This window comes from Enoplosus armatus, chromosome 3, assembly GCF_043641665.1.
Source record: "Enoplosus armatus isolate fEnoArm2 chromosome 3, fEnoArm2.hap1, whole genome shotgun sequence".
NCBI classification, from domain to species: Eukaryota; Metazoa; Chordata; class Actinopteri; order Centrarchiformes; family Enoplosidae; genus Enoplosus; species Enoplosus armatus.
In genome coordinates, this window is record NC_092182.1 from 9,225,551 (window position 1) to 9,238,110 (window position 12,560).

Here is a 12,560-nt window from a genome sequence, read left to right on the forward strand (position 1 = left end):
ATCACTGCCCCGTGTAATGATAGATGTGGCCTATTGTTCACAATTGTTCCTGCACAGTAGTAGTGAAGACACTATGGGCTCTATTCAGTGGGAGTGGCACAAAGCTGTTGATGTGGTAGGGGGCTATGATGGTTGTTTTTCCCAGTGGGGATATAAAATGCTTTACTGGAGCCAGGAATGTACTTCTATAACTGCATGTAGATCCAAAAAAAAAAAAAAAAAAGTGTGTGCCTGCGTGTGTGTTGGGAATACTGCATACACACACTCCCTCGCTGTCTCCCTCTTCCTGTCTCTCTCGATGGCTCTTTTAATGAAAGCCAATTCCTGACAGCGTGCCACATTACTCCTTTAAATGACCTTATAAACCAAGCCCGCCATCTCCTCTCTCTTGCCATCTCCTTATTTACAATAACATCCACCGCTGTAACTCAATTCTCCTTCCTCGCTCTCTCTCTTCCTCTCTTGTCAGCCCTCTACCCTGACCATATCGCAATGCCATGACATCTTCTTTCTGCCATAAACTTTCCACCTTTCCTCTCCAATCTGTTTTTACAGAGCGCCATCACCTGCCTTTAAACGTCCAGCTAACAGGCTTTGCGACGGTCACCCCCAAAACCCGACAGACCTGTAAAGCTTTCAGCGCGGCTTTTCATTGGTTGTTAAATCTACAGACATAAAAGGATCGGCCCTTGTTGCGGCTTCTATTTTTTTTAACATTCAAACACAAGGGGAGTCTGTAGTAGAAGGAGAAGAGGAGGGGGCGTAGCGGAGATGTCTACCATGAGAGAGCCTCTTCTCTGGGTTACACTGTCTGGAAGCCAAGAGGAAGAAATCACAGTTTGTTTTTAGTTATTTTTAGATTATCTGCATGAGACTCTGCATCATAAATTAGTAACGCCTGTGCCTCCTTCAACGACAACCACTGAAACTCTTGTGCTTAACACTTAACCTCATATGGCTCCAATCCCGTAGCTCAGGGACCAACAGTAGAGAATTGTGGTTTAACTGGGAAGCTCCCAAAGGTCAAAGTGCAGGATGTCAATTTAAGGAAAGAGCACACATACTCAGTCAGCTTTCCATAGATACATTTCAGAAAACTGCATGTATTTGGGGGGGAAAAAAGTTACATGTTCAGTTTCCAGAGAAAATTTCTCAGAAATCTCATAAACTTGTGGCTCTTTTATTGCTCTTCTCCTTTCATCCAAACCTCACTCTGTAATCTTAACTAGCCGTGGTTACGCAGAAGTGAAATTAGGAGAAAGAGTACAATTTAAAACTAAAAATTAAATGCAAAATGCATTTTCCTTGCTTAGGGTTTTTCCTCATTTAACCAGCAGCTGACAGAAGGAGCAGAAAGCATGGGGAGGAGGAGGATGAGGAGGCAGATGAGGAGAGGTAGACACCTGTCATCTTCCCTCTATCATTCCTCCTGTCTGTAATCTGACATTAACCACACCTGCATTATTTCAACCGTCAATCATCTTCCATCTTCTCATGGTTTAATCTGTGTTGGCAGTGAACAGCCACATGCATGACAAACGAAAAAAAGTTGATATCTAACAACATAGCCACTAAATGCTTGAGGATGCCCGATACAACTGGACTTGTTTGTTAGGGTGCAACTGTAGCTCAAAAATGTGTCATTATTGTGCAGTGACTGTAATGTATGTTGTCATCTTCTGCTCTGGCATCAGTGTGTCATGCCTGCAGTGGCTCATAGATGGGAGTTCTACGCACCCTTGGTAGCTTTTCCGGCTATCCCTTAGGCGTAGAGCAGAAACATGGCTCTCAACAGGGTGTCCATGTAAGTGAGCTAGTTCTTCCAGTGCTGGAATACCTGCTCAGGGGGGCGAATGGGGGGGTGCTGAATCAAAGGCTGGGTTAGCATGTGTGCATTGACTGGATTGTAAGGGGCTTACAAGATCAATGGATGGCTAGGAGCTCGATGTGTTGACTGATTTGAGATAAGCAGCAAAGCAAACAAGACTTGGGGAGTTTGGCACTGAAGAGGAAGGAGAGGTGCTGAAGGAAGGGTGGGGGTGGGGGGGTTGTGTAGTAGGAGAAGTGAAAAGTGAGAAACGGCAATCACATCATTGTGTTCCATCAAAGAATCATCTGCTGTCACATTCAATTTGCTGAATGATGTCCAAATACTGAATTGCAGTTACACTGCAGAGATGTTATTGACAGATCTGGCCATTGTGGTCAACTCAAATTGTTTGCTGCAGACCTGTTTTAGTGAATTAGGTCTTTATGTGTCACTGTGGAAGAAAATAGTGCCCACTGTGATAACTGTAATCTCTTGTTTTCTCTCTCAAAACTCACTCCCTGCAGTATTTCTTGAGCCCACTGCCCTCCCTGCCTCCCTCGCTATCTTTATCTCTCTCATATTGTGTTTTGTCTGCTGTTCCTCCCTCCCCATCAGCTCTCCTTCTCTTGCGCCTCTTTAATTTATCTTTTCATCCTCTTTCTCCTGCACTGGGCTCAATTATTCATCCGCTGTATTGTTTTTCCTCTTCTGAAATACCGTTTTGATCTCTTCTTCTATACTCGATACCGGTCAAAACAAGAGGCAGATCAAACAACTTATTTATTTGTCATTTGTGTGTGCACATATCGTGAGTTCAAGGCCAATAAAGCTGACAACTCAAATTCCCTTCTCCTAGGAAACCACCATGAGACAACATACACACACACACACACTCACACACACACACACACACACACACACACACACACACACACACACACAGACAGTACACATAATAAGATTGCACTGCAGCTGTAGGAGTGCTTTTTCAGTGTATGTGTGTGTTTGTAAGCACATTCAGACTAATATAGAAGCACTTTCAAATAAAATTGTAGTAAAACTTTTGAAAAGCATTCACCCAACACAAAACCTGTGGACTTGAAAATGTCTCCAAAAGCCAAACAACCTAGTAGATCTCCATGTCCTTGATAATGTCATAATGACGTATAATTAGTGCTGAAGCAATACCACCTGCCGAAATTACCTTAAGAAAGCGCAAATCAGGAGTTAGGAACGGCTAGACAAACAAAATAAAGGGAAAATCTAGAGTGAGTAAAAAAGTAAGACAAACAAAACTTTAAAAAAAAAAAAAAAGATATTAGACTTCATCACTCTTCATCACCATCCTCAACACATGGACATTCCCATTAACTCTTCCAAAAAGAGCTAATCTCACACTATAGGTCAATACACTCTCTCACTCTGTGTAGCCATTTGTCCATAATACTCTGTCCCTCCTGTGAGAGAGAGCCTGATAGAAAGAGAGAAGAAGTGGAATGACAGAGCAAAAGAGGAAAACTGAGACAGAGACAAAGGACAAGACGGAGATTGAAAAACCGCAGAAAACAAAGAATTGGAACAGAGAGACACTGTAGAGGGGGAGAGGGGGAGAGAGAGAGAGAGAGAGAGAGAGAGAGAGAGAGAGAGAGAGGTAAATGTGACCAGCTAAGGTAGACAGGCCTAGGGGTCTTCTAATTAAGTGAGGATGGGAGAGGCCGGCGGCCTGGTAAATGACTCTGTCACTTTAGTAAATGGACTTGGTGAGGAGTGAGGAGCCACACAGCTGGCATTTCCATTAGCACTGCCAAGCGACTCACCGCCACATACACAGACAGAGGAGCAGAAGAGAGAAAGAAGAAAGGAAGGAAAAAAAGAGGACGAATGCTGCTTTTCTTTATTTGCTCTCGCAGGAATAGCTGTGTAGAAGTCATCCCTGGTAGGTGTATGGATGGATAGTGATTGTGGAGAGCTGGCAAGGAACTGAGCCGAATAAACTAAATCTGATTGACTTTGGGCTAATATGTATGCTGTCATTTAAATGTACTGCCTGCACGTCTTACAGGAGCTGTTGAAATACTACAGTGAGAATTGGTTGAAACAAATGAATATGCATTTTAACAAAGCTACATTAAAAACAAGTCCAAAGACATGAAAACAGTCAGATCTGATCAATGTTTGTCATGTATTTCTACGACATCAGCTGACGTTGCAAAGGAAGACTTATATATAAACTAATACATACAAGCATGATTCATGTGAAACACAGATACTTGACCGTTATGGTTATTTTAAGAGCTGAAACAATTAGTTAACAAATCGATAATCTCAAATGTGAGCATGTGTTGCTTTCTCATTGTAAATTGAATCTCTTTAGGTTTCAGACTGTCGCCTTGGGTTCTGGAAACTCTAAGGGACTTTTTTCACTTTTCTTTTCACATTTTATAGACAAAAAGATTAATTGAAATGAAAAAAGAAACAAATGAATCACTTATGAAAACAACCATTAGTTACAGCCCTAGTTATTACGTGCAAATGTCTTTCAAACTGTATTTATCAGTATCATGTTCTTTCCTTTTGTCATTTCTGTCTGTGAACACTGTGTACAAAATCCTGCTTTTCCATGAATTTGAAAAGAAATTTGACTCAAATTCAAAACAATTCCCTGCACTGTCATGCATGAGCGACACTTCATTGTTCTACCAAGTGCGGCTTGTGGTTTAAGGCACAGGACTGAATACAGTGATGTGCCACTCGGAGCAGCTCTACAGGGCTATGCCAGCTTTTGATTGGCCTCATCCAATGACAATCAGTCAGAGCCACGTCTTTCCGCCCCAATCACTGTCAAGCAACAGGAGGACCAATTGTACAGCCGATTTATAGTGATTGAGAAGAATAGTGTGGGGGGGGGGGGAGAAACCATTAACCTCCATATCTATCTCGTCCTCTTTTCTAACCCTATCAGTCTGCTCCATCACGCCATCCTATGGGAAAAGATGGCGGGGTAAAACAGAGAGAGATGAGAAAAAGACAGAGCTATCTAGTGACAGCTAGACTTCCATTAGGACTGATAGGATCACGCCCAAGACAAGTGTCTGAGCACACTTTCCTGATGGGGCACGCACACACTCAATCAGGTCTTCGGCTTTTTTTTTTTTAAGGGAAAAACCACAAGAGAGGATGATACGGCAGGAAAGAGGGAAGTGAGAGGACAGGCAGGAAACACAATTAAAGAGAAAGAGAGGGAGAGAAGTGAAGTTTGAGATATCAAGATCCGTGGACAACATCCCTCTCGACTAATGATTTCATCTTGGTCAATCTCCTCACATATCTGCCACTCTCAGAAGGAATTAGCCTCATTTCTCTCTCTTCTTTCATCATATCACAGAGAGGAGGGGAGGAGGGCCACAATTAACAATTATTCTTATTATTGATTAATCTGCAGATTATTTTCTCAATTAACCAGTTCATTGTTTTGCCCATAAAATATGAGATAATTGTGAAAGATGCCTATCACAGTTTAGTAAAGCCCAAGGTGAAGTCAAGTTGTCAATCAAGTTGAGAAGATTTGCTTGAAAAGTGACAATAAATAGATTTCCAAAATTGTTGCTGACTATTTTTCTTTTGATCAACTAATCAATTAATCAACTAATAATTAGGGGTCTGGAGGGGACCCTTTTAATTGCTGGAGAGGTAGAGGGGAGTCAGATGAAGCAGGAGAACAGGGAATTCTGACTATGAGAGGTCTGATTTTAGTCAAAAGCATAATGTGGATCGCGCACATGACATGAAAACTACATTGTAGAAAGGCTTCACTCACTCCATTTTTCTCTGTTCACTTTTGTCCTTATTAGTTTTCTATGTTCTATTCATACACTCCAATCATTTTGAGATGATACAACACAATCCAAAAAGTACAATGCAAAGCAAATGTTCTCTCTACTCTTACAAATTTGACTATTTTTATACACACAGTCAATGTAGGAGTACCCACCTGACAGTACAGACATTTGCTGTTACAAAAAAGGACAAGAGGTCTATAAGTGGGGACATCTACATACATGTGAGTGTGCACTAATGTATGATTAACAGTACTGTGTATGAGTGTGTGTATGTGCTCAGTCCTGTGCTGAGGAAGGTGCTATAATGGTTTGAACTCTTGTAATTGAGTGCCACATACCTACATGGCTACACTCCCACCCGCACCAGCACCTCTCCCTGCTAGTCACTGCTAGCTTCGCCTCGCTGCGCCAGGTCTATTAACATTTACATAACAATGACCACCTCCTTGCTCAAAGTCTGCATGTATGTGTGTGCACGGGCAGTCCTGATGTGTCAGTGGTAGGTGTGTGTATGTGTGTGTGTGTGGAATATGGGACATCATTCAAGCTTGGAGTGGAAAAGATGAAGCAGGAGTCACGCTCATAAATCTGAACGAACAGGCTGGATGCTCAGTTCATTAGTGAAACTAATAATAAATAAATAAATAAATAATAACAAACTGGGGGGGAAGTTCCATCTCTTCTAAATCTGTTTAAACACTTATCCCATTTCCTGCATGCCACACGTACACTCTGAGTGATAAAACAAAGCGTCAGCCAACAACGGCTGATGTTTAAACGCTGCATTATGCACTTGTTAACTTCAGAGTTCCTCAGTCGGGCCCCAGTTTGATAAATTGTGGGAAATTAATCTTTGAGCTACTTAGAGCCGACTGATTAGCTGTATCTAGTTCACTAAAATGTCAGTCTTGATTGATACAACCAGCTGCTTATTATGTGTGTTGATGTCAGTCTGTGCTAATGTGTTTGCTAACGAGATTGGCAGCGAACCAGTAATATGTGAATGTAAACAGATCGACAGACACACAAACACACATGCACACACACAGAGGAAAAAGAGAGAGAGGATTGATGTCTGACGAAACCCTATGGGTAAGAATTACTTGATGAGGCCTTGTTGAGAGAGCCAACAACACAATACAGACCATTGTTTGCTATTGAGGGGACTCAAACCAACATGATGTGAAAGGTCCAAGTGTGTGTGTGAGTGTGTGTGTGTGGTGTGTGCATGAATACAGATTCCTTGGAGGGATGAGAGTCTTGGTGAAATGTGGAGGGGGAAATCTCTTTTAGATGCTGAATGGAAAGCAGACAATGGTGTTAGCCCACACACACAAACACACACTCACAAATATATGTTTGAATGCTGTGTGTGCGTGCGTGCGTGCGTGCGTGCGTGCGTGCGTGCGTGCGTGCGTGCGTGCGTGCGTGTGTAAATGCAGATTCCAACAAAGACATGCAGATGTGGCTGAATTGATGTACGAGCACATGAACCATCACTGGTACAAAATGCGACTGAGACATACATGCTTTTATGCGCTCTCACACACACTCACGCTGTAACACCAAGTGTAGCCTGCTTGACACTTGAACAAAGGTTGTCTCATGCATACACATAATACATAATTTTCCCTCCACTGTATCAAGTCCTCCAAGTCCTCCTTGTCTGTTTCCAGGACGTTCAAACTCGCAACAAACACAGTCCCCCTTCCCACACCGGAGGAGATGAATATTCATGCTTTCAGCAATTAGCCAGCACCGCACACCGCACCACTAGCATATGCATGGCTGCTATCAAAGACACAAGGATGTGCGCGTCCGTGTGTATGACACTGAGGCTGAGTATGTGTACAAAGACAGCAAGAATGGCAGCTGTAGCATCACATTCTTTCAAGAGCTTTCTACCTTTTTGGCTATAAAACAGAAAAGGGAATGATTTGATGATGGGAAGTCTTGACTGAGCCAAGACACCATGAGAAGATTTCTCGCAGTGGCAGTTTTTGCACAGATGAGAGATGCTTCAAAAAGTTGATTCAAAGCAAAGCTTTTCTCAAAAACAACTTTAGCTAACAAGCGGGGCACTTAACGAAGTTGCTAATTTGACAGAAAAGATTTCCTCATTTACGCCAACAATCACAGTTTTGAGATATGAAGAGGGCAGAGTGTGTGTGTGTGTGTGTGTGTGTGTGTGTACAACTTGGGGGTGAGTCAATGGATCCTTGTCGATAATGTAAAGATTTCTAAAATGCACCTTTACCTGTTTGCTCTCACACACAAAGTCAAATGTGAAAAGGTGATCAACATTAAACAACAGGCATGTACAACATCAGCTGCAGTCAAAAATAATCTGATTAAAATTTCCTGTAATAACATGCCGTCTCATCAAACACGCGCACACACACACGCACACTTAAACACACACACAGCAGGCCGTCCTCTCCTGCTGTCATATCCTCCATTGATAATAATGACAGTGATGAATATAGCTGGAACAGAGCGAGTCATAAATCACTGGGCCTCGCCCCTAACTCTGACTCACTGCCTGGGCCTCCATGTGTGTGTGTGTGTGTGTTTGTGTGTGTGAGAGAGAGAGAGAGAGAGAAGGGGGGGGGGGGGCTTGTCATGGGCTACGCATCAGTGGATATGTCCAGTGACACCTTAATGTGCTTGGCTTGTCTGAGGAACCCCCGCAGGCAACCAGCTACACTCACACACACACACACAGATGTCTACTCGCAGGATGAGAGCAGGGCTGTGTGTATCTATTTCATGAGAAAATGGGGAAAAGGGGAGAATTACATTCCTCATGCAAACTTACTGGTGTGTTTTTGTGTGTGTGTGTGTGTGTGTGTGGGGTACAGTAGTACCCTGTTCCAGCTCAAAACGAGCCTCCTACCAAAATTCCTCCTCCTTTCATTCATCTATCCATCCTTCTCTCAATTTCACAATTTTCCACCTCTGCCTCCTTTAAGAAAGAGACCAAGTTTGAGTGTGTGTGTGTGAGTGCGTGCAGAGAGAGCGAGGGGGGGGGGGAAGAGCAGGAGCGATAGTGAGAGATCATTAAAAACATGGGAATGGGATCAGTAGAAGGCAGTTGAGAGGGGAGGACTCAATTTGGGCTTAGATGGAAACATGGGAGCGTGTGTGTAGCAGCCGAGGCATGGATTTATAAAAGTGGGGATGGGGGTGCCGAGCAGGAGAGATGGAGGGCAGAGGATAAAGATGAGGGTAGGACGGAGGGCGAGAGAAAGGAATTGCCCCCTCTCGTCATTAGTGCTGGAACGGGGGTTTAGCTAGGAGGTCTGGCAACCGCCCCCCCCCCCCCTCCATCCCCATTCTGCTTAACCCGAGCCTGCTAACCATTAATGGGGATCAAACACACAGCGAGATGAAGGTGTGTGTGTGTGTGTGTGTGTGTGTGTGTGTGTGTGTGTGTGTGTGTGTGTGTGTGAGACAGAGAATGTGTGTGAACATGGGGGGAGTTCTGATGAAAAGGGCATGATGGGAGTTGGATGGAGACAGAACGTCCTTGAGTGTAAATGGTTGTACGGGTGTGTGTGCACATGAAGTGTACAAGTGTGTGAGCCTGAGCGTATGTTCTTGTCTTGTACTAGTGTCTATAAGTAAATGTGTGTATGTGTGTGTGTCCCTCGTGCCCTTAGCTGCTCTAGCTGCCAAGATAAAGTGGAGCAGGCCACCAAGTCACAAAGACACTCATACACAAAGACTAACACCATCTGTGTATACCTCTACACTCGTCTCCACATACTGATGGACAATAAACCTATTTCAACCTATGATCTTCCACATGTTTATAACAATAAATGCCCATTATGCATCTTTGTGTTGCTAATATACTGCTACAGGGATTCAACTCACTCTGTCTGTGTTCTTTGTGCCTCTAGCCTCTGTGTGTGTGTTGGTCTGTGTAACCCACCCTTCTTCTGTAGCTTGCTGGTTTCCCCAAACCACATACCATACAAGTGATCCACATCATTCCCACGCTGAAAGAACTTACTTAGACTACTGTGTACCCGCTGCCTGAAATCTTTACATCACATTAACAGTCTTGGAAACTCACAATTGTATCATAAAATATTCCAGAAACACCTCAAACCCTCACTACTACTTTAATATGGTGACATGTGGACTGACAACACAAGGGAAATAACACTAGTGTTAGCAGCTAATGCTAAACCCGATTACTGAAGCCATGTGCTGAGTTCTTTACAGAGGCATACAGTGCTATTGAAAATGTCAAATTCTTACTTATCTGAGTTCATGTATATCTGCTTTAACATTAAACAATGTGGACTGAGGCATACTTGGTAGTGATACTGAAACTCAGGTATCACATTGGCACCGATATTGAATAGTTTCAGACAATACCCAGCCCTATCTGCAACAGCAGTTTATTTGGAATACAAAGAGTGTATCACAGATTACCAATTTAATTACTGCAGCTCCAGTCATGAACCACTGCCCTTTGGCAAAAAAAAAAAAGAAAAAGAAAAAGGGAAAGACATTTAGATTTTATGGCTTTGGTTTAGCAGGCTACAGAATCAACTCGCCTAGCCTCAAACATCTTTCAAAAAACAGACCTCAGACACATCCAGTATCTCACCATTTTTAATCAGACAATCTTTTCCCAAAGCCCATTTCCGATCTATTAAAGACAGACATATTCACATCATGTTCAACTCCACTTTCCTTTCTCCCCCGTCCCTCCATCGCTGCTTCCTTCACTCACCACACTAATGAGACAGAAAAACGAGGGGAGCAGCTGGGCCTGGGGAGCGACAGGGATGCGACATGCTCTCCTCCGCCTCCTCCTCCCTTTCCCCTCTCCTTCCCCCCTCCTACCCGACTCACCATCAAAGTAGACACAGCCCTCACCAGCGGTGGGACTGGTAATGACCGCAGGCGCACACACACACACACACACACACACACACACACACACACACACACACACACACACACACACACACACACACCACATGTGACCTATAACACTTTCTGTACGTCTGTGCGTGTAACATCTTGATTATTAGCAAATCGTCATGGTGGTAATGTGTGTGGTTGGTGTGTGTGCTGTTGTGTAATTATATCCAGTGGGGATGAGTTGTGTTGTGATTGTACAGTGGGTAGGAGGGATAAGATATACAGCAACTAATGGCTAATAGGGGTGAGGTCTGCTCTGGACAGTTGGTACTAGACTGCTGTGGTGGAAATGACTGTTGCAACATTGTGTGTGTGTGTGTGTGTGTGTGTGTGTGTGTGTGTGTGTGTGTGTGTGTGTACAGGCTTGTGGGCCCCGTACCATCACCTGCGGTAACTGGCATACTGGATATGGAGGCTAATGATGTTTACATACATACACCCATCATTACAGCACACATACTGTGTGTGTTTACCACAAGTAAGAGTTTCATAAATTTGATTCCATGTGACTTGTTATGTTGTCATTTGGTTCCCACGTCACAGCTGCACAGGACGGTGTATGCGCTGTGGAGTTTTTGTGTGTCTTCATTTGTGCATATTTTTTTCTGTGCATCTCCAACACTGAACTCACCTGTCTGTCAGTCAGCATGTAGATGTGCTGCTGGTCTGGGCTGAACAGCATGTCTCTCAGTAAGGGATTTCCGCCCTCGCTTACAGTCACCTTCTCGTAGAGCACTGCCGGACGGTTGGGACTCACAGAGTTCACCAAGATCTACAGGGAAAGAAACCAGAAAACAGATCAAATACCCATAAATACTCAACATTCTTATGCAATTATTATAAATGTGCTAAGAAAAGCAAAGTTTAAACACACTGTAGCTTCTGTGCATGTTTCTCCAGCAGGGGAAATAAGGCTGCATTCAGCAGTAACAGGTGGTTATTATTAAAGTGGTAGGCAGCGTGAAATTATCCAAATCTTGGGAAAAAGGTTGAAAGTGCCTGCTTTACAGAGCCCTGTAAACAGCTTAATTGAAAGGGTGTGTTAATAGCAGTATTGAATATAGTATCATTATTGCAATCACAAACGTGATTATAGAGGTAGATACATGGAAAGCAACGTTATTGACTGGATAATGGTGTGATTACAACTGTATAAAAGACAGCTCTATTCAGCACCTGGGAGGAACTAATGAAAACACACTCTCAAACCGAAATAATGACCAAAAAAAAGTGGTTGGTGCGAAAACATTGTGGTCCTGAGAGAATAACAACAAGATACTATCTTTGGATTTCAATGAAAACTTAATCATCCAGTACACCTGTAGCCAAATGTAACTATTTATCTCACACGTGCACGGGTGCTCATATTTTCTTTGCGAGCTTTGCCGAATAATTTGCTAGATATGGAAAGTAATGGTGCAGATACAAGATAGGAGATTGGCTGGCTGGGATGGCTGTGAGCCAAAGTCATCTCAGCAGCAAATGAAAAGCAAAGAGCGACAGGGGGGAGGGCAACTATCAGCTCTCCATTACGGAGCTTTGTCGACTTGCACTATCAGCCCACAGTGACAAGGAAGGGACAGCTGGCAATGACTAGCTGGAAAATGATACTCAACACACACACATACACACATAAAGATAGATATAGACAAATAGGTTCACACCGAGATAGATGAAAAATGATACAATGAAAACACACAGATGATGATAGATATGCATACGCTAATGTCCTTTGATAGATATGTGCATACACACATACACTCACAGACAGAAAGAGGATTGCACGGGCGGACGCTGAGCGCGATGAAAGAATTTATTTACAATCTCACCAAAAGAAACCAGGGGCAACAATCCCATTATCTCTCACTGCCTGTGTGTGTGTGTGTGTGTGTGTGTGTGTGTGTGTGTGTGTGTGTGTGTGTGCCAGAGAGAAAGGGAGAGAGAAGGAGAGAGGGAGGGAGAGAGAA

General features: G+C 43.3%; 1 protein-coding gene across 1 annotated transcript in view; it reads right to left on the reverse strand.

The window, feature by feature from the left end:
* The window catches only part of plxna1b (plexin A1b), a 144,684-nt gene that overhangs the window by 85,946 nt on the left and 46,178 nt on the right, over positions 1–12,560 (reverse strand). The window contains exon 3 of the mRNA XM_070902736.1: positions 11,225–11,365. Within this exon, the coding sequence (XP_070758837.1) occupies positions 11,225–11,365 (141 nt within the window). The remainder of the gene's footprint in view (positions 1–11,224; positions 11,366–12,560) is intronic.